Genomic DNA, 23667 nt, shown 5'->3' with positions numbered 1-23667 from the left:
AGCAAATTAGGATGTCCCATCTGGTTTATATCAGAGATTGCAGGTTTTAGCAACCAGGTGTGTTAGAGTCGGGTAACAGCCAGCCAGTATTTTTTTAAGTATGAAGAAGTGGGGGGTGCTCACAGGTGAGGCAAGGCTACACAAAGCCTTGTACCTCTTAGTAGCATGCTTAGTAGCAACCTAGGATAACACTAGCCTGAAATTTCCAACACAGCTGCCTTTACAAAAAATATTTATTCAAGCTTCATGGCCTGTCTCTCCACAATGGCAGCATGTCTGGCTTAGTGACTGTGCTGTCACTGGAAAACAGAATTACTACAGGATTTGTCAACTTTAGAAGGACAAGGGCAAGAAGGGAGATCTACAGTGGAAGGGAAGGAAGCCAAGGCTCGCATACACATGCTTGTTTTTGCATTTAAGACTAGGCTTCGCAAAGTTTGTCAGTTGAGGTATAACTTTGGGATAAAGAAGGGAAGCTATGGCTTCATCCAATTTTTATGATGTGTATTTTGACTATGGAAAAATACTGTGGAATGAAAATCAGGAATTTTGCATGGATGTTGGTGTCATTGTCATAATATATCAAAATGCCATTCTCATAAATTAATAGAGGTTGCCTATTTCCTAGAACTAGAAGGGACCTTGAATCCAGTCCTCCTGTCTTCACAGCAGAGCCAAGTACCATCCCTGACAAACTTTTGCCCCAAATTGCCTTTGCCAGGATTGAATGCATAACCCTGGGCTTAGCAGGCCAATGCTCAAACCACTGAGCTATCTCTCTCCTCGCCCCTGCTATTGTGAACTATAGAATCTGCTGAACAGGAATGAATTACTTCTGTAATAAAGACACTTGCTATAACAAAGCCCATGAATTTGAAACACTAACCTGGCTGGTTGAGAGGATAAATCGACTGCTTGTCAAATATGTTTCATCTGTAAATATCTCTGGCAGTTCTTTGAAGTGCTCCCGTGCTGTCTCTCTGAGCCCTAGCAAGTGATTGTCTATCGCCATCCCAGTAATGGCCTAGCAAAATATAATAGAAAACAAGCAGTTTAACTGACACAGAATGCAGAACTTTAGAACTCCCAGCTGTTGCTGACATTTGCCTTAATTAGACTTGGAGGACTTTGTGTGGAATAATGCCCTAAATGTATTTTAAAATTACTCAGAGTATGTACATTCTAGGTAATGAATAATAAAAGTTAATAAAGCATCTTTAAGTGCTATGTAAGCGCCTGATCTTCAAAATGTTAAGCACCCATAACTCCTGCTGAGGTTATCTGGGATTAGCAGTGCTCATTATCTCTCAAAATCAGGCCCTGTAAATAAAATGGGTGGGATTTTTAAAAGAGTTGAAGGGAGTTAGATAGCCAAGTTTCAACAACACTCCTTTTAGGCGCTTGTGAAAATGTTACTTCACAGTATGGCTACGTCTGCACTGGCATGATTTTCCAAAAATGCTTTTAGCAGAAAAGTTTTCCGTTAAAAGCATTTTCGGAAAATCGCGTCTAGAGCGGCAGGACGCTTTTCCGCAAAAGCACTTTTTGCGGAAAAGCGTCCGTGGCCAATCTAGACACGGTTTTCCGCAAAAAAGCCCTGATCGCCATTTTCGCGATCGGGGCTTTTTTGCGGAAAACATTACTGTGCTATTTACACTGGCTCTCTTGCGCAAATGATTTGCGCAAAAGGGCTTTTGCCCGAATGGGAGCAGCACAGTATTTCCGCAAGAACACTGACGATCTTACATGAGATCGTCAGTGTTCTTGCGGAAATTCAAACGGCCAGTGTAGACAGCTGGCAAGTTTTTCTGCAAAATCAGATGATTTTGCGGAAACACTTGCCAGTCTAGACACAGCCTACCTGTACTGATTTCAAGGAAGCAAAGCTTCAAAACCTCTCCGAACAGATATTTCTCAACTTTTGGATCTGGGTCCTGGTTGTTAAAGGACTTAGGATCCAACAAAATTTAGATCCAGAGTTTTCTTGTGTTCCCAGTCACTTCAGAAGAAAAGGTCCAAGAGGTGAGGGTGCTCTTTCTTTTTTGTTGTTGAAGCTACCACTGACTTAGCTTCCAAAGTCCCATCCTTCCATGCATTAGCCTGGCTTGATTCTCTTAGGGTTAGCTCTCCTTTTATTGCTCTAAAACACTTATCAGGAATATGGAAGAGAAAGCCCTGAGACACTTGTCCCAACCTTCCTGTGCTTTAGGGGACTAGCACTGAATTAACTGAGAATTAAAAATCATGTTTAAAAAAATCCTGACCACGCCAGACTGGTTTTGGCTGTTCTGAAGTAGGTGGAAAGTAACTCCAGATGAAGACACATTTAAATCTAACCTTTTCCTTCAGTTTATTCACCACAGCTGCCAGCCATGGATGCTATCAAAAAACCTTGTGGTACATATTCAAGTTCCTGGTGAATCAATTGGCGAATGTGTAGATTTTATCTCAGACAGACAATTAGAGTTCATCATTGATGAAATCATTTGGGAAGGGCAGATCATTTAGATGGAGAACAAGAAAGTTCACACAGCAATTAAAATAGAACTGATGACCAAAGGGCACTGACTCTTCCAGGACACGGACGATAAGATGCTTTAAAAGGGTAGGAGACAAGTAAGACTCAAAGAAGGCAGCAATTTTTTTGTCTCTCAAGGAAATAATTGTCCCAACGTCTAAGTAGATGAATGATGTAAGGGACAGGGAGTAAATGACCTTGTCTATTTATGAAGGAGAACATAGCCTTTGGTCAATGGTCTGTATGCCCATCAGCACACATGGCTTAGAGACACTGGAGAAAGGACTGTGCAGCATAACAGACATTACCTTGGTTTTTCTTATCAAGGGAAATTGACTTGATGATCAAAGGACATATTTTGCCATCACAAGATTTATAAAGCTCTTAGCACTGACATTTTTGAAACATAGATCAATGCCATATCTGAAGAGAGACCGAGACAGGCTAACGAAATAAACTGTGAGTCAACACATAGGAAACATTGTGCTAAATTGAATTTTAGGGCTCCGAGTTTAAGATAGCAATATTGCTGCCAAGCTCTAACAAGGGCAAATAAAATCACACTAAACTGCTCTTTGTGTTATGAGGTGGATGTTTTATTTTCACTAGGACTGGTATGTTTCAGTCTATAACATATACATTTTAGTCACATTGTAGAAATCTTCATCTGAATTCTCCCAGAGTTGTAAGGCACATCAGTTAAATAACATTCCTATGAGAGCTTCAGGGGATAACTGAGTTAATCTGTTACAGAAAAAAAACAACAAATGGTCTGGTAGCACTTTATAGACTAACAAAACATGTAGATGGTATCATGAGCTTTTGTGGGCACAGCCCACTTCTTCAGATAACTGGGGTTATGAGTAGGAGATATGAAAACTCGAAATAAGTGGGAGTACTTTTACATCTAAAACTGAATTAAACTGAATGACTGCATCTAGATTGACAAGATTTTGCACCAAAGTGGCCGCTTTTGTGCAAAATCTTGCCCCCTGTCTAGACTGGCCGTGAGTATTTGTGCAAGAACACTGACTTTGTATTGTACAAAATCAGTGGTTCTTGCACAAATAGTTTGACGCTCCCGCTCAGAGATAAGCCCTCTTGCGCAAGTATTCTTGCACAAGAGGGCCAGTGTAGACAGGCAAGTTAATTTCTTGCACAAGAAAGCCCAATGGCTAAAATGGCCATCGGAGCTTTCTTGCACAAGAGAGCATCTACACTGGCACAGATGCTTTTGCGCAAAAGATGTCTTTTGAGCAAAAGCATCCGTGCCAGTGTAGACGCTCTCTTGCGCAAATACTTTTAACAGAAAATCTTTTCAGTTAAAAGCATTTGCATGAAATCATGCCAGTCTAGACTCAGACAATTTATTAAATTCTCAGTTGTGTTAAGGGAGGGCCCAGGGATCTCTCTGAGATTCTGTGCTAAGGCCTGTACACATATTCACAGTGAGAAACAGTTCCTGAAGAATTTAAAATCTATATAAGCAGATATGAGAACTGAAGTATTAATATTCCCCCTTTACAGATGAAGAACTAAAGATCAGAAGAAAAAAAATCTATGGCAGAACCAGAATCTTTTCCTTCCACATCCCAGTGCAGAGTCTTCACTACAAACCACCATTCCTCATCTCTTTCTTCAGTCCACAATCTACCTCCTTGTACCTGTCTTCCCCCTCACATGCTGCACATGCCTTTGCAATAAGGACTAGTGGAGAATGCTTTCTTGTCTATTACTACTATTTAAACAGTAATCAGCAATAATTATGCCCAGCAGCTTACAGAAAATGTGTTAGGCATTGGACTGAGGTAAAACCAAAGGTGGTAAATTCTTTAACAAAACTGATTATTAACAATTATTAAAATCATGAGTGATTTGAGTACGTATTGATTAGTATTGTAAGTCAGCGCATTGTCTTGACACAGCAGGTTGTGAAGTGTTACCAGGGCTCAGCAGTTTCATTTTTAATCAGCAGAAAATGGGTTGTTTTACAAGTAAAGTGATTTCTTCACCAGGGGACCCCCTTGTTTTACTGTAGGACACCTTCAACAGTCTTTCAAAGAGAGCATCATACAATCATTCATTTGTTGTTAATAACCCTGCAAGTTCTAGGTCAGTATTTGTAATACATGTCACTCTAAGGTGGAGTATATGGATGCAGCTCCATTAATGTCAATTGAGCTGCATCCATATACCTTAATGCAATGCAAATAATTAATAATAATTAGTAAGTGTCACACAAATGTCCAGTGTCCATGTGGAGAGGTCAACTACACAAGGACATAGTCTGTGACAACACTATATAAGAACTATCATATTTAGAAAGGTTATGCCCAAGAGTATTATGTCCAAAAGTTATCATGTAAGCTAACAAGTGCTATCTTGGTCATACGTTTAACCTTACCATATCAGCTTCTGGAAGGTGTTTCTTGAAGTGAGATCAAAGAAGATGGAGCCATATGGCTGTTTGATCAGATAGTCAATAACATAGTGTGAGGTCCTGGAATCCTCTAGTATCCAGAGATGCAGAAGGTGTGTCTACATTAGCATGATTTTGCACAAAAGCACCCGCTTTTGCGCAAAAACATGCTGCCTGTCTACACTGGTGGGGAGTTCTTGCGCAAGAACACTGAAGTTCTAATGTGTGAAATCAGGGCTTCTTGTGCAAGAACTATGATGCTCCCGCTCAGGAATAAGCCCTCTTGCTCAACTGTTCTTGTGCAAGAGGCCAGTGTAGACAAGCAACATGAATTTCGCGCGCAAGAAAGCCCTATGACTAAAATGGCCATTGGAGCTTTCTTGCGCAAGAGAGCGTCTACACTGGCACGGATGCTCTTGCGCAAAGGCACATGCCAGTGTAGATGCTCTCTTGCGCAAATACTTTAACGCAAGAACTCTTGCGTTAAAGAGTATTTGCGCAAGATCATGCCAATGTAGACGTAGCCCTAATATTTTTGAAGGTCATGTACTTAGTGATTATACCTTCATGTTTTTGCTATAAAACTGCATGGCTTTCATCCAGGCAGAACAACATTTTACTCACCAAAATAGTATAATTAGTCTGAGCCATGATTGCATCTTTAAATCGTTTCATCTTCTCAGATTCCTGTTGGCGGAATAAAAATGTAACTGTTACTGAAAATCTCTCAGTGAAATAACTTCTACTGGCAACAAGCTAGTAACCAATTGTCAGTACACCCAATGCTGCCAGTTACCTCAAAATACCAACTTCGTTGTAGGCATTTTGAATGAATAGAAGGCCACAGTGTTTCATAGTCATGCTCACTAGTCCTGCCATATTTTGTGGGGGTCAAATAGGTCATAGGACCTAATCTAAAGCCAAGGGAAGTCATGAAGAGACTTTCAGTTGTCTTAGTGGAGTTTGCATCACGTTCATCGTCAATATAAAGCTTAATATATATTTTTACTCATACTCTTATCTGAAAGGGCAGCAGGTGTCACTTAATAAATTAGGGTATGTCTACACTGCGTCGTTCTTGCGGGATACCGTGTCTTTTAAACAAGACCTGTTATATTTCAAAATGTGACAGGCTTGCTATTCTGATGTCCCTGTAAACGTCGTTCCATGAGGATTAAGGGACTTTTCAGAATAGTGGTTTATTTTGATATTTGGCACTGTCTACACAAATTATGAAATAAGCTATTTTGAAATTAAATAGAAATAAGCTATGCAATTTGCTTAGGTCAAATTGCATAGCTTATTTTGAGCTAAGGATGCAATGTAGATGCACCCTTAGTGAACAGAACCAGTTTACTGAAACAAACATGATCAGCAGGGATGAGATGCACTAATGAAGAAAATTCTCAGTAACTATAAACAGGGTAAGTCAGTGTAGGCCACTGTGGGCAGTCAGTAAAGTTTGCAATAGATAAAGGTCTGATTAATTAAATTTCAGAAGACATAATAATTGCATAGTTTAATCCAGCCTTCCAAAACCATCATGGACATTTATCCGACCAGGAACTAAATCTACTGAATGTACTTGATCATGATGACAATGACAATGATGTTAATGAAAAAAGTATTGATATTTTATCAGCTGATCAAAAAAATCACTCCCCTGAGTGAATGGGCAATTAGAATTTTCCAGGTCTGCTTTAGCTCCTGTCAAAAAACAGTCTTTAGGACATGGGATCAACCCTAAAATACCTCTGTATAGCAAGCCAGATGCTGCAGATTAGGGAGATCTTGAAACAGTCAAAAGTTACTGACTCCTTTTGTGTAGTTCTAAATAAATAGGGAAGCTTCAGCTTGCATGGACAATCAATGATCTTTTGAATAAAGAATTCATTTTAGAAGCAATCCAAGGCTACTCAGAGATCTTCACAGCACAGAATCTGATCTCTTTATGACACTAGAGCCAAGACGCATGTCCTTTATATACATTACATTATAAAATGCAGTCTTTACATGTGATTTACAGCTTCTCAAGCAGTCTCTTCAATGTCAGATGTTCTTTCCTGTGAAGATAATGTCTAATCCATGATATACATCTCCTGTGCTAGAAAATCAATCTTAGCCAGACTCAGTCTTTGGCAACTGTTCAGACTATCATTTCAAAATCACTTTCTCTGGTATCAGTAGCAAAAAAATAATGATTTGATTTAGACTACCAGCAAAAAATACTTTAGAGAGAAATTTCAATGTTACTGAAAAGACGCGTGCCTTTTAGTACAACCAAAAAGAAAAAAAAATCTTTTCACTTCCATTCATGGACTGTAGGTCTGAAAAATTCAGGAAGTAGAAAATCTTCAGCTAAGGGAATCCTGTTTCTAATTCATTTTGTAACTATATACTTATGTGAGTCTAGTCTGGAAAAGAATAGTTAACTCTGAACAAATATATGTGTTCCAAAATTATGGGTGAAATATTCACAGAGCAATTCAGCAGCCCAGTACCTTTCCAAACATGTACTGACAAATATGCATCCTTTTTAATCTTCAGGAAAACCATAATTCCATTGGGCAGAGATGCACAAGGGTTCTTTAGATTAAATAAAGACATCATTATCTTCCTTATTTATTATTGCTGAGGGGTGAGATAAAGATTTGAAAGGCTGGAGCACACAGAATGACTGTGCTGGCAGAGGTGGTTCTAGAGAAATGAGGACTGTGTATCCCATGTGACAGTCCCTTGCTCACTGACAGGATGCAACACAGTTAGTGTGCTCACCAGGGATAGCCTGTTTCAGCGATATCCTGTTAACTCTAAGCAAAGACTATTACACAGTTATATCCTGTTCAGGAACCAGCACAGCCTTGCCAGCATCATGTCAGTGGATTTTTAACACTGAGTTTTTCTGAGAGCCCTGTTCAGCACAGGGTTTTTGGACTGGACAGGCTTACAGAAGTGGAAGATTTGGTGGGGGATTGGAAAATGGCACCTAATTATACACTTCTTATGCAGTCTGTGGCAGGGGAGCGGACAGCCACATGGGTACATGGACAAGGGGTGTGTGTGTGGTCGGGGGGGAGCTCCTAGAAGGGGAGGAGCCTCAGGCAAAAAGGGTGGGGCCAGGGCAGTGAACATGCCATGCTAGCTGCCCACTGCCCTCAGCCCTCAGTACCGGGCAGAGTGCAGCGTCCCCCCTTCCCCCAGTCCTTATATACCCTGTGTGGCACTCCAGCAGCTATTTAAAGAGCCGGGGGTTCCAGGCAGTACTACTGCCACAGTAGCAGCAGCAGCCAGAAGCCCTGTGCCTTTTAGGATCACAGAGCCCTAGAAAAGTTCCCTCCTTTGTCCTCTCCTTTTGGTGGGCCTGGCCTCTGGAAATTTGTACACTGGTCTGTACTATACTAAGATTTCTTAAATCACGGTACATCATTGCATTGCAATGTTAAAGTTCCAATAGATGCTTGGACTATGACTTGCACCATGCTAAAAGACACTCTGAACAAATATCTTCAAAAGTTTCAACCTCACTATAGTGTATATGAGGCCAATATTTTTGTCACTCTATATTTTTATGTTCTTTTTTATCATCTAGTGGATAGACCCAGTAGACTGAAAAGCGTGCTTTTTTTCCCTCTATTTTAAATAAAAGCAAAAGAGAAATTAACATACCGATAGAGATGACTTGTCATCAGTCATTGATTTCACGAAAGCTAAAGCTTCTGGGGTTGCAGACCTGATATTGTCAACTCTTCCCTCCTCAAATCGGCGTATAGAAGCACTTTCATAGGTAGGAACAAGTCTGCTATGGCATCTGGGAGAATGAAGTATGAAAAGCAGAGAGCAATTTTTTCAGGGAATCATAAAGGCAAAAAGAAAAATGAGCTCAGTAGGTTTTATTTTTATGAGGTTGATTTTATTTTTGTGTAGTATTTCATTTTAATGTTGCTAGAATTATATAAGAAATTGCCAAAAGACAAATACTATGGTATAAAGAGCTGTACATAGTTGAATATTTATTTTATTTATGAAGCACTAGTAAAAAATTACTTGGTAGGTAACAAGAAGGCTAATTCAACTAGAATTTAATGAAAGATCTCTAGGACTGTTTTATTAGTGCCACATGATAAAATAATTGTGTGATTAATCATTTACGTACAACATTGAACCTGTTTTATTTCAAACCAGAAAAAAATGGATTGCATGTTTTGTTGTGTATATGTCACAGAAAACAACGAGAGGAAATTGAATGCCATTTCAGGCATTCATGTGTCTGTACACGAATGCAAGAAGCCTGGGAAACAAGCAAGAAGAATGAGAAGTCCTGGCACAGTCAGAGAATTATGATTTGATTGGAATAACAGACTTGTTAGGCTGACTCACATGACTGGAGCACTGTCATGGAAGGGTATGAATTCAGAAAGAACAGACAGGGAGAGAAGGAGGAGGAGTTGCACTGTATGTAAGAGAGCAGTTTGATTGCTTAGAGCTCCAGTATATAGAGGGAGAAAAGCCTGCTGAGAGTTTTTGGAGGTGGGAGCAACCGAGGTGATGTTGTGGTCGGTGTCTGCTATAGACCATCAGATCAGGTGGATGAGGTAGATGAGGCTTTCTTCGGTCAATTAAGAGAAGCTTCTATATCACAGGCCCTGGTTCTCATGGGGCTTTCAATCACCCTGGGTATGTCTACACTACCACCCTAGTTCGAACTAGGGTGGTAATGTAGGCAACCGGAGTTGCAAATGAAGCCCGGGATTTGAATTTCCTGGGCTTCATTTGCATCTCGCCGGGCACCTCCATTTTTAAATGTCCGCTAGTGCGGACTCCGTGCCGCGCGGCTACACGTGGCACGGACTAGGTAGTTCGGACTAGGATTCCTAGTCTGAACTACCGTTACTCTTCGTTACTATCTGCCGGATTATCAGATATGCTGGACTATCAGAAGGGGGGGCTATGAGGGGTCTGGGGTAGGGTGGGGGGGGATGCCACCCCAGACCCCTCATAGCCCTCCCTTCCGATAGTCTGGCTCTGCCCCAGGCATCCCCAATTCAGCCGCTGCTGGTTAGTTTCAGCAGCAGCTGAATTGGGGATGCCTGCGGCAGAGCAGCTGGGGTGCTGCCGGATTGGTTCAGTAGCGCCGCCCCTCGGTGCTGCAAGACCAACCTGGCAGCACCCTAGCTGCTCTTGGGGACGCCTGGAGCAGAGCAGCTGGGGTGCTGCCGGGTTGGTCCCGCAGCACCGAGGGGCGGTGCTACGGGACCAACCCGGCAGCACCCGAGCTGCTCTGCCCCAGGTGTCCCCAATAAAGCTGCTGCTGAAACTGACCAGTGGCTGACCAGAATCAGCCACTGGTCAGTTTCAGCAGCGGCTGAATCAGGCCGCCTGGGACAGAGCAGCTGGGGTGCTGCTGGGTTGGTCCTGTAGCACCGCCCCTCGGCACTGCGGGACCAACCCAGCAGCACTCCAGCTGCTCTGCACTAGGCGTCCCCAAGAGTAGTTGGGGTGCTGCCAAGTTGGTCCCGCAGCCCCGAGAGGCAGCGCTATGGGACCAACCCGGAAGCACCCCAGCTGCTCTGCCCCCAGTTTTCCGATTCAGCTGCTGGTCAGTTTCAGCAGCAGCTGAATCGGGGAAGCCGGGTGCAGAGCAGCTCCAATTGTCCGGCTGCCCGGAGCACTTCCGGGTTCCCGATGGTGCCGGACCATCAGGAGTGCTGGAGCATTGGATGCCGGACCAATGGAGTTTTACTGTATATGGCAATGGTGGCTGTCTTCTTCCAACGTCATGGCATCCAGGTTTACCCTTATTTGGACAATTGGCTTCTAAGGAGCTGGTCCTGATAGCTGGTGGAGGTTCAAGTGGGCCTTACCTGGACTACACTCATGAGTTAGGCCTCCTACTCAACCCTGGAAAAATGGACCCTCATACTCAGGCCTCGACAAATCCGCTTATCTACTCACCCGTGGCGAGTAGATTTCAGCCGGTCGCCCCATTCACCGGCGGTGCGCTCTTGCGCAGTGCAGGGCTGACGAGTGGTTTTCGCCACGGTCGTCAAAGCCCTGCTCAGACCACACAAAGGATTGAGCTCATTGGGGCAGTTTTGAACACTACCAAGGCTTGGGAATTTCTGTCAGAGCACCGCTTTATCACAATGACCTAATTGGTGTGGTCTCTCGCTGATGTCCCAGTGACCACGGCCAGAATGCGTCTCAAGCTCCTGAGCCACATGGTGGCTTGTATAATTTTCATCCCATTTGCCAGGCTCCATCTCCAGCTCATGGCTCATGTCAGTGTATTGTCTGGCCCATGACAGCATCAACATGGTGGTGGTGATGATGCCTTGCCACATGATCCATGTGCTCCAGTGGTGGCTGGACCCACAGCCAGTGAGGGTTGGAGTCCATTTTCATGCTCCATGGCCTGCAATTGCCCTCATCACAAGCGTGTCTACTTTGGTCAGGAGAGGCTCAACTCGGAGATCTCATCACTCAGGCAATGCAGATGGCTGAGGAATTGCCTCTTTACAATCTGAGACACTAGGAAGTGCCCGTAGTATTGCTCCTTCCAGAAACGCAGTATGGGGTCGTTGACAGACACATTCCCGATCCTTCTTGTGGACTAGACTGCTGCATGCATTCTTGAGAGTCCACAAAGCGCATCTCAAAATCCACATGCACAGAACGAACATCATCTTGGTGGTCCCTGCTGGGTCACACCGGCACTGGTACCCACACTGCTGGAACTGTCGATTCAACTCTCCATCCTGCTACTCCTCCTCCAGGACCTCATTGCACAAGACAGTGGTTGCCTCCATCTCCCCGACCTTCGCTCCCTCCGTATGATTGTGTGGAGGCTGCATGGGTGAACCCTGCTGAGCAAGTGTGGTTGGAACAAGTCTGACATGTCCTCAGCTGCAGAAAGCCCTCTCTCAGACTTATGTATCTGGCCAAATGGAAAGGATTTTCATGGCGGTGCTCTCAGGGCAGCCTGGCCCTCACCTCTCTATCCCTCCAGTGTTTGAATATCTCACGTCCCTGAAACAACAGAGTCTGGCAACTTCATTGCTGGAAGTACACCTGGCAGCTACATCAGCGTTCCGTCTGGGAGAGGTAGGTCACTTTGTCTTCACAAGCCTGCTGGTTGGGTGCTTCCTTAAGGGTGTGGACAGGCTCCTCTCACCAGTCAAGTGCCCTGTCCCTGCATGGCATCTCAACCTGATCCTCTCTGCACTTATGGGGCCTCCTTTGAACCCTGAGCCATGGGCTCTCTCCTGTACCTCTTGTGGAAAGTGGCCTTTCTGGTAGCCATCCCTTTGGCATGGCAGGTGGTGGAGGAGCTCCGTGCGCTAATGTCCGAACCTCCCTACACTGTTTTTCATAAGGGCCAGGTTCAGCTCAGATCTCACCCAGCTCTTTTCCAGACGTCGTCTCCAGCTTCCATACCAGCTACAACATAGACCTGCAGTTCTTTGTCTCAAGCCCCACAAGAGCTCACCGAGCAAAAACGGCACTCCTTTATAGCCAGAAGGGCCCTTGCTTTCTGCATTGATCGTGCCAAACCCTTCCACACGTCTTCGCAGCTGCTGTGGCTGTGGCAGACCGCAAGAAAGGGCTGTCAGTATCATCACAGTGTGACTCTTCCTGGACCACAATGTGTATTCAGACGTGCTATGACTTAGCCGAGGTCCCCTCACCACCTGTCAGGATGCACTCACATAGGTGTAAGCCTCCTTGGCTGCCTTCCTCGCTCTCCAGGAGATCTGTCAAGCCGTCCATGCCTTCGTGTCACACTACTCCACTGTGCATCAGTCCAGGAAAGATGCAGCTTATGGCCCAGCTGTGCTCCAGCCAGCAACTTGCTGCTCCAGCCCCTCCTCCTAGGTAAGGCTGGTGAATCCATGAATTGGAATACATATGAGCAAGCAGTCAAAGAAGAAAAACAGTGACTCGCCTTTCGTAACTTGTTCTTTGAGATGTGTTGCATCTACTCCATACCCACCCTCCTTCCCCTCTGTCTGAGTAGCTACAGCTTGAATGATAATAGACAGACAAGAGGCTGTGACCATTCTTGGATTTATCTGGAAATGACAATTTGCTTCCCTTCAGCTGTAGGTTATAGGTTCATTAACTTTGCAGTAACTGAAGGAGTTTTGCTTACTTTTCTAGCTGATTTAAATAGTCCCATTATCACTATAAAAACAAACTAGGGTGGTGCTATATGTCAGAACAAAGTGATTACTATTATGGGTTTCTATTCTGCTTTTTAAGGACCCCATGCAACAGGCCTAACCCCCTTTGGTGCCAATGGGAGTTTGGGTGCAGGACTGAGCCCTTTGTTTTACTGATTAATTGTAAATCTCTGCTCACAATATATTATTCCTGTGATTTGATTAACATACCTGTAAAATGCCAGCTGAAGTGCTATTTGAATGTAGGCATCTGGGCTAGTCTTTTGTTTCTTGATAAACTCTTTTCCATAGTTTTCAAATTTATACACAACAAAATCTAGATTGTTTACTATCCTAGAAAACAAGCAAGGACATTTATTGTAGAGGAAAATGCAGGATTCCTATGTAACATTGTGGTTTGCAAGCAATATTTAGAAAACATTTTTCTCATGTACTGTTCACCACATATCTCACCTAGAACCTGTTGGGTTCACGCTTCCAGTTTAATGTCTGGCACTTGGCAACCAGTAAACTGTTCTTAACTAGCAATCTCTAATCACACACTATTCAACATGCAACTTTAACTTTCAGCATTGCTGTAGCTATGTTCATTTGAGTCAAACACTTTCTCCCACCCCCACGGGATTCTGCTCCTGAAAGCTAACCACATTCTGCCTTATTATAAATTACATATTAGTGAAGCACCTGTATTTAAATAATAGATAGATTAAAAATCTAATACAGACCTTGATTTTATTATGAACTCACATTTAAAAAAATAAGTCACCTTTTGTTTATTTAGAAACAAAGACAATTTTGGGAAGTTTCTGGAACGATCTAATGCCTCTTGTGTTATATTTTAGAAGATTTTTAAACACTTTAACAGTGCCACCTTATCTAATGGTATCAGACTAAGCAAAGATTTAAATTTGTCATGTTTACGTTGTTTAATTTTAATCAGAATATTAACATAACAAGCTTGAATTTCCCCAAAAACATTGTAAAGTCACTGTGAAAAATTCCATGCATAGCCATTAAGATCTGGAAAATCCAGCTCCGAAGAACTGGCCTTTTTAGTAACTGAATGCTCGAATTCAAATTATCTATTCAAACCAGTTGTTTACTACTCCCCTAAGTACATTTTCCCCTGAGGGAAATAGTTTGTTCTGTTTTTGTCAGATCAGACCATATACCTACACAAAGAGAGGCCACTGTTTGCATTTTATGTAAATAATGAACACTATATTAAATTTATTTCCAGTGGTATTTGTAGTTATCGTAAGCTTCTCCTATATTTACATAAAAGGAATGTAATGACAGTAGAGTACCTGAGTGTACTGTTAACTGCACAGCCCTACAGGCCTGATTATGTGAGTCACTGAGTACCTTCAGCTTTCATGGGAGTTGAGGAAGGGTGGGCTCTATAATTAATTAATTGTTGGTCAGGTGTCTCACAATTTGAAGCAGTTCAGAAAAGTCCAGGAATCTGCAGTACCTTTGAAGTTTTTCTGCTGATGATGCTAAATGTCCCTGAATTTCTGGAGAACATTTCCATCTCAGTCTTCTTGGAGTAGGAAGCTCACTCACAGAATCAGCTCTGACTAATTTCTTAGAACTTTCCTTCCTGTAAACATGATAGAGAAAATACAATAGAGACATAGCAACAACCCATTTCTTATGAATGTTGTTATAGGTAAAGCAGTTTCTGTGGTATGCAGTAGAAGCCAGAGTGAGCTCTGATATCACAGATGTTCTATATTGCTGGGAAAACATATACACATGCAATGGGCTTAATTCTGATGCCATTTATACCAGTGTAAAGCAAGAATAACTTCAAAGAGCCAGTCATTTGAGTTGTCTCTAAACACGAGGTTTTGTTTTGGGGTCAATTTTTGCTTGTTGGGACAAAGCCTACTCTGAAGCCAAAGGGGAAACTCTCACTGATATCAAGACAAGTAGGATTTGGTCTGTTAAACAAAAATGGAGGAGAATTAAAGTCCTACATTGTTTCAATGCTTTCAAGTCTGCAAACTGCAATTCCAATTATAAACGACCATAATCAGGAGTATGAAGTTGATTTGTGGGAGAAACATGTGACTTCACTGTGAACTGAAGTGGAGCTAAAGACATAGCATTGAATTTCACTCTGAGGCCATGTCTACACTACGTGGAAGATTGACACTACTGCGATCAATCTTTTGGGGTTCAATTTAGCAGGTCTAGTGAAGACCTGCTAATTCACACTGAAGGGGCTGGTACTCTAGCTCCTCATGAAAAGTAAGAGAAGCCGATGGTAATGCTTGCTCCCATCAAACTGCTGTTGTGTGGATGGTGATTTAAGCTACATCGACTCCAGTTATGTAATTACTGTGTAGACATTATTTCCCCTTTAGTGTAGACATGCCCTGAAAGAGCATCCCAGTATGCTTAGAACAGTTACCACATTGTTTGTTTTCAGGCACATTCATTTCTTTGAACATTTGAATAGAAAAACATCTGGATGCTGTTCTGCTATGTTAATAATGCAATTGGACTCACATGTGCTTGAGCAAATGTTCACTGCACTGTACCAGGACGATCCCATCGAAAGGGGAATGTTCACACACTATGCCACAGACTCCATCTCTTCCCACAACAAACTAGCAAGAGAAATGCCATAGCATAAATAATAAGCATAGGATAATGTACTGGATGCACTGTGCTTTGGATAAGATACAGCAAATGGATGGATGATAACAATACAGCATTGTTACTTCTCTGTTGACTTGCATACAGAGCCTGCTCCCTCCAGAGGACCAGAGTTGGGAGAGCTTTGTATTAATGTGAAAGAGTTGGAAAGAGAGGAATTATCAGCTGCTGTCATAATTTTTCTTGTTCTAGATTTCCTAATGTAACCTTTTTCTTTCTTTTACATTGGGAAAACGATATTCCTGGAATGTAGAGGAAATAGCTCTCAGATGCTTGGGTAACGAGTCACATTATTAATTAAATTATGCAAGTGTTACAAAGGACACACAATACACTGCAGCACCTCCTATTCCACAGGAAGGTCTTGCTTCCCCTGTCTGCTGTCACTCATGGGCAGGAAGCCATTCTGGTCTCAATGCCAGTCCTTCCCAGCTTCTTGCTTGACATGCTGATAGAACCCTCCTCATTTTGTGGGTTCCCAGTCTGACTATCCTGCCTTTGCTAGTGGTCTTTGCCTGATCTCCAAAGGAAATGAAAAGTCATTCTGGCATCCAGGCAGATATCCATCAGAGCATGTGGTAATCAGCCCTGACACATGAGACGTGAGTATGGCATGTTTAATGGGAATCAGAGCAATTACATGTCAGAGCACAGTAAGACCTTACCTGCATGGATTTGTCATACCAGCGATTGGCACCATTTTTATCATAGCCTCCCCCATGTAGGAGTTGCGAAGCCATATTTGTATCGCTCAGTTCCACTCCACTTGGGCCATCCAGACACACCAAGCAAATACATCGTTCAATCATATCCAGGGAGTCACGGTTAGTAGAGTCTGTGGATAAAACATCAACAGGTTTACAACTGCATCTTGTTGTTTGCATTACAGAAGCACCCAAAGCGCTCCGTGGAACAAGGTGGTGGCCACAGTCCTGCAATGAGTGCCAGGCAGAAGGGCTCCTCTGTCCTGCAGAGCCCTATTGCCATCAGAACTCATTGAAAGGCCAGGCCGATAGAGCAAGACAATTCCTGCTCCAAAGAATTCAGACTTTTGTGTTAATTTTGCAGTATAACTGTCTTTCTTTTACAATAGGTCAGGAGTATCAGTCTCTAAAAATTACCCACTTTACTATAGCTCATGGGGCAAAATCAAGCCTTTATTTTTTCCGAAGTAACCATATAAGAATTCAGGTAGACCTCACTTCACTTCACCACGACTTTTTCATCACATCATATTTTCTTTGATAAAATTTAGTTGCATGCATTCTCCCTGGGACTTTTACCAAACCATGCAACTAAATTTTATCAAAGCAGATGTGGCCCCTGATATGTGGCTTAATAAACATTCCATGATAAAATAACTGGATCTCTTCCCCCGCCCCCCCAGCCCCGTTTCATTTTGTTGTTTTCACAGTAAAAATCCTTGTGAAACAAGGAAACACCTGTTCTCTCACACTACGTCGATACTGCACATTTATTTTGGAATAAGCTATTCTGGAATAGTTATTCCGAAATAGCTTATTTCAAAATAGCACATCTACACTGCAGGGAAGCCTCAAAATTAGCCCAAGGCAGGCTTCCCTAATGTAGATGCACTATTTCGATTTAGAGCCTCAGGAGGCACTGGGGAGCAATAACTTAGAATGGCCCTGGTAAGGGGCTATTTCAAAATAGCAGAAGTGGAGCGTCTACACAGCCCTATTTTGGAATAGGCATTATTCTTTGTAGATTGAGGTTTACTGAAGTCGGAATAAGCCATCCGTTATTTCAAAATTATTTTGAAAGAACGGAATTGCTGTGTAGATGCTTGCATAGTTATTTCGGAAAAACGGCCATTGTTCTAAAATAACTTTGCTGTATAGACACACCCTCAGTTAGCCTGAAATTTTTCATCTTGGGAGCACTGAAAAAAAATCTGCCTAGTGAGTAAACTCACATTTTCCTGTTAAGTAAGTGTTTCCAACTTTCCCAGCTCCATGTCAATAAAGAAGATAACTGTACAGTTGAGTGCTCAACTCTACAGTTGAGTGCTCTCAAATTATTGTGTAGAAGGCAAAGCATTGGACTGGCAAATGGGAAACTTGGGTTCTGTTGCCAGTTTTACCACTGGCATGTCAATGGTTTTACCACTGGTACCTCAGTTTCCCCATTGTAAAATAAAGATAACGATACGCATCCTCCTTTGTAAACCACATTGAGATCTTTACTGAAAAATGCCAGATAGGAGCTAGGCATTATTATAATTTGAAAATGGAAAAATATGAAGTTAAAGTTGTGGGGTTTGTTTTGTGAACACTTTATTGCATAATCTATGCTCTGCATCTCCTTCGTTCCATTCTGTCTGACACACTTTGAACAAAGTGCACTTACTTTGGTTTTCAGTCTGTGCTTCTCTCTCCCATCCCCCCTCAAAGGTGATGTGCATAGAATTTTTCAACAACTGGGCTTGCACTCCCTTTTTCTTCTTTGTGATGAATAAAGGCAGGAATGATCTATCTATCTATCTATCTATCTATCTATCTATCTATCTATCTATCTATCTATCTATCTATCTATCTATCTATCTATCTATCTATCTATCTATGGCTTTTAACACCAAAATATTAGGAATGTAAAGTCTGGCCTTCAATGGGAAGGCCAATATGAAGTGGAAAAAATGTTTATTGTTAGTTCTTAATCATTAATTGAAAAGGTAAGTGTGGCAAATTTAAGGAAGACTTGTGATTGTAGTCTAGGATATATTAGTGATTGTTGTTAAATGGTTGTTATAAAAAACTAACCAGTTTCATACATTGACTTAAAATCCCTCTTAACAGCCTACAGCTGCTCACTTCCTTCATGTGAGGTTGTCATTTACACTATCTCTTCAGTCACTGTACAGTGAAAAGGAGGAAGAAAATGCACAAAGAAAAGTGAATAAAATGAGACTCCCATGTTAGAAACAGCAAAGCAATCGGAAGATACCTTTACAAATGAACCAGAACATGTCCAGAGAACCAATCAGTCAAACACTGACAAGTTCATCATGTAAGCAGAAAATGAACTGAAAAAGAACTCATGTACCATGACTTAGGATGGGGAAAAAAATCCTAGAAGGAATGAAAACAAGGGCTTAGCAGAGAACAAAAACTGCATAAACAATTTTAGCTTGTGCCCCTCCACCCCATCTAACACACAAAATTGTATTTAATCTGATAAATTAATCTTTCTAGGGGACTTATTTTTTTAATAGGAAAAGAAGGGAATCAAAGGGGCTAACTTTAGACACTAAGGGTATGTCTACACTATCCCCCTAGTTCGAACTAGGGGGGTAATGTATGCATACCGAACTTGCTAATGAAGCCCGGGATTTGAATTTCCCGGGCTTCATTAGCATAAAGCCGGCTCCGCCATTTTTAAAAGCCGGCTTGTTCGAACCCCGTGCCGCGCGGCTACACGCGGCACGGGCTAGATAGTTCGAACTACGTTCCACGAGGCGTACAGATAGTTCGGAATAACTACGTAGTTCGAACTATCTAGCCCGTGCCGTGTGTAGCCGCGCGGCACGGGGTTCGAACAAGCCGGCTTTTAAAAATGGCGGAGCTGGCTTTATGCTAATGAAGCCCGGGAAATTCAAATCCCAGGCTTCATTAGCAAGTTCGGTATGCATACATTACCCCCCTAGTTCGAACTAGGGGGGTAGTGTAGACATACCCTATGGGTGTGTCTAGACTACATGCCTCCGTCGACGGAGGCATGTAGATTAGCCAGATCGGCAGAGGGAAATGAAGCCGCGATTAAAATAATCGCGGCTTCATTTAAATTTAAATGTCTGCCCCGCTCTGCCGATCAGCTGTTTGTTGGCAGATCGGGGCAGTCTGGACGCGACGCGCCGACAAAGAAGCCTTTCTTGATCGACACAGGTATGCCTCGTGAAACCAGGTTTACCTGTGCCGATCAAGAAAGGCTTCTTTGTCGGCGCGTCGCGTCCAGACTGCCCCGATCTGCCGACAAACAGCTGATCGGCAGAGCGGGGCAGCCATTTAAATTTAAATGAAGCCGCGATTATTTTAATCGCGGCTTCATTTCCCTCTGCCGATCTGGCTAATCTACATGCCTCCGTCGACGGAGGCATGTAGTTTAGACGTACCCTATGAGACTGCAACTCTAATGACTTTAGTAGATTTGCACATGCTTTCACCGGATCCAAATTTAGATCTTTGTATTTTATTAGGTTTGCAATATGAACTCAGTTAATGACTGTGTGTGTATAACAATCGTGACTGGTGTACAACATAACATCTTATAGCTTCTTTGCACTCTCACTCTCTTAAATTCCCATTTTTTCTTCTCTATCTAATCACATTTATATGCCCCCCATTTCCCCATTCTCATCATATTTGAGTGTCTCACAAACTCTACTCTGCTTATCTTCATAATACCCCTTTCCAGTGTTGAAAACCCATTCCTGCTGCCTCGCTCCCTTTCTCCCAGCACTGGAGAACTGGCTGACTCTTTTAGTCTGTCCCACCTCTGCCTAAATGCGTCACCATTACAAGCAACGTTTCACCCCAGATGAAAGGACATTAATAATCATGTGTCCATATGAAACTGTAGTATATTTCAGGATGATCCATTGCTATAAGTATTTCTATTCTTTCCTTTTAAACTTTGCTTTAAAGCTACTTTAATGATCTTTTTCTTGGGTGTATTGAACTACTATAAATCTCTGTGGTATGTGAGTTCAGGGAGTTTCCATTCTATATGGTTCTGTTAAATTTCTCTTACTACAGCACACTCTTCACAATTAACTGTTGATTTCCTTTTCCAAATGTATTTGTTTTGTTCGTGCTTGATGTTTGTCAGGTTTTGCAGTATAGTTAGGGTACTAGGCTAGGACATGTTTTCAATTTCCTGCTCTAACACAGACTTACTGTGGGGCCTTGGACAAATCACTTAGGTACGTCTACACTGCAATGCTATTTTGGGATAACAGAGGTATCCCAAAATAGCTATCCCGCCTCTTTTGAATGTGTCCACTGTTACGAAATATAGCGGATGCACTATTTCAGCATCCCTGTAAACCTCGTTCCACAAGGGATATTACAAAATAGTGCTTTATTTTGAAATTTGTCACCATGTAGACGTGCCAAATTGCAAAATAGCCTATTTTGAAAAAGAATCGAAATAAGATACACAATTTGCGAAGCGCAAATTGCTTATCTTATTTCAAGCTAAGGGTGCAGTCTACACACACCCTTTGTCTCTCTTTGTCTCAGTCCCCTAACTGTAAATATGCTCCCCATGCCTCAGTTCTCCATTTCTAGCAATAACTTAACCATATTAATAGCCCTTTTCTACGTCACAGGGGTATTGTGAGCGTAAATGCATTAATAATTGTCATATGCTTTGAGAGGCAAAGCTCTGTTAGGTTTTAATATATTATTATTTAAGAGCCACGGCTCCTGGGAACAGATGATTAGTTGAAAATCTCAGCTTCATTTTTAAAAAATGTTTCTGCCCTCAGGGTTGCATAGAGAAGCCTGAAAAAGTGGCATGAGAGTACTCTTCTGGCTCAGAAACCGTAAGGCAAAGACTTTAAAAAAATCATACTTTTTAAACCAATCTCATGATTCTTATGTCTTTCTGGCATGGTTTTTAATGCATGGGATTGGCATGGGAATAATAAAATGGGAATAATTGCTTTTAAAATAACAAAATCAGGATAAGCTATACTAGCTCTTTCTCAAATGTTTGGAACAACGCAGCTGTTTTTTCTTCCCTCTTTTGCTGAAATTCAGCAGTTATGTTTTTTATTCCAACTATTAATCTGTATGTCTCTTCAATTCTTTTTTTTCTCATGACATCAGTACGGCTATGGATCTCCATCCACTCATGGTAAGAAAACTGCTAGGTGTCCAAAGTCAATCCCCAAATATATTTTAATGCTATTATATCTCAACGTCTCCTTTGACTCATCTGCATGAAGGTGTTTCCTGGAAGTCTAGACAAACTCCAACAGCAATGAAAGGGTTGATAGTTTATTTATTGGTAGAACATTGAGATCTATGAGACTGCTGGACTCAAGAGAATTGGGATTGGGATAGAAAACTGTTCACATCAAGATTACTTGTATGAATGTTGTGTGGGTTGATAACTTGGGGATTTGTGAAAGTTATTGACACATGTTATGCTGTCTCTGATCTGTTGACTTCAGTTTCCAGTGCTGTGAATTTGGTATCCTTTGTAAATACAAACTTTTTTTTCTTATTAGAAGGACACACTGATCAAAATATAAGCTATTTACTGTGAGCATATAATATATGCACTTATATCCCTTGCATACATGCAGAAGTAAAATGTGTATTTCTTTCCAGCACGTGATCTAAATGAATGGCAAGTAGAAATTCAAGGAGCAGACCATTTGCAAAGAAGAATGAAAAGTGGATTTAAAGGAACTATGAAAAACAGGAAAAAAGGTAGCAATATTTTAAAGAAAATGTCTTGCTATAAGTTTATACAAAAATGGCTACCATTTTATGGTATGCAAACTTGTGCCTTCAAATATTGTAGTAATTTAATAAAGGCCTGAACAAAAGCACAGCGAATCTTTCTGCTGATTTCATTGATCTGTGGATCAGATCCTTAATTACTATTTACTATCTAAAAAATGCCAACTTTTGTCTCAGCAGAGGGGTTCTTTAATAATTCTGAAGTGATGCCTGAACTTTGTGTTTTGATGGCTGATGCAGGTTACAGTTAGTGACAAAATGAATAAATGTTTATCTCACCTTTAGTATTGACTGAATTTCCTGCATGTAGAATGGGAAATACTACAAATGCTATAGTAAAACTTAATTAGGATACCATTCCCCTCCTTTCCCCCATGCCCTAGTGTAATCCAGGATAGTAGTAATTCAAAATAATTGGCAGTAGACTATCAACCCAATAGAGAAAAATAAAGGAGGTAGGTTTTATTTTGGGAACCAAACTTTCATAGCCATGACATGCACTAATACCTATATGTGCAAAATCTGTTTGTCGTGAGTCTTGCACATTCTTTCCTGTACCAATCTCTCACCTGAACAAATAAGTGTCAATACCTGAAAAGTATTTGCACACATAGAAACACTCTGCACTTATGAACATTATTAGCATGAAACTTCTCAAGTGTGAAAATGTCTTTCAGATCCTGGCCTTTAAATAACTCTTTTCCATCTTGGTACCCAATTTGCCAGCTTAGGTAGGCTCTCTTTCTTTGCTGGTATCTAGACAAGACAATTCTCTCCAAAATTCACTGGGAGTTTCTGTGTTTACATAGTGATTCTTTACAAATCACATCAAGAAAACTTTTGCTGGTTGCTCAGGAATTTGGAGGAATGGAGCTCAGAGTATGAAAAGGGAATGCAAACACAAGACTCAACATTGAAAGCAACTAAATGCTTAGCCAAAAGTATTGATGCATTGAGTAATCAATGTTAATCCACTCAAAAGGAAAATCAGAGTATCCAAGAACCAAATCAGAGCCAAGAACATGAGCTCTTAGGGCATTTCAACAAGCTGGCACATGCCAATCCAGCAGACTTTGTAGAAGATGAAATTCCTAAACACAATCAATTTTAGAATAGGAGAATAGTGTCAGATTGGCACTTCTTGGATACAGACATTCTCTATCCACAGAACAAAGGCCTCTTCTGTACCATAGGGTAGGCTGCAGTGTGCTGTAGAGCCAACCCTCTTACAAAGGCAATATTCTTGGAGATCCTGAATGATTGAAAACACAGACCGTTAGCAGATTAAAATTGCTTTAACTTCCTTTGAAATCAATGGAGTTACACTGATCACACCAGAAGACAATCAGGCTGAACATGAGGAAAGCACTACAGATACAAGAAATGAGCTCA

At 41.7% G+C, this 23667-nt stretch overlaps 1 protein-coding gene across 1 annotated transcript in view; it reads right to left on the bottom strand.

Moving 5' to 3' along the window:
* Window positions 1-23667, bottom strand: part of CHAT (choline O-acetyltransferase) — a 47611-nt gene that overhangs the window by 3079 nt on the left and 20865 nt on the right. The window contains exons 8-14 of the mRNA XM_075934806.2: window positions 16450-16619; window positions 15635-15735; window positions 14592-14720; window positions 13328-13450; window positions 8604-8745; window positions 5562-5624; window positions 887-1024 (exon numbers count right to left, since the gene is read on the bottom strand). Of these exons, the coding sequence (XP_075790921.2) occupies window positions 887-1024; window positions 5562-5624; window positions 8604-8745; window positions 13328-13450; window positions 14592-14720; window positions 15635-15735; window positions 16450-16619 (866 nt within the window). The remainder of the gene's footprint in view (window positions 1-886; window positions 1025-5561; window positions 5625-8603; window positions 8746-13327; window positions 13451-14591; window positions 14721-15634; window positions 15736-16449; window positions 16620-23667) is intronic.

Source organism: Pelodiscus sinensis, chromosome 8 (assembly GCF_052426305.1).
Source record: "Pelodiscus sinensis isolate ZL-2025 chromosome 8, ASM5242630v1, whole genome shotgun sequence".
In the NCBI taxonomy this organism is placed as follows: domain Eukaryota; kingdom Metazoa; phylum Chordata; order Testudines; family Trionychidae; genus Pelodiscus; species Pelodiscus sinensis.
This window is presented reverse-complemented; position numbering and strand designations above follow the sequence as displayed.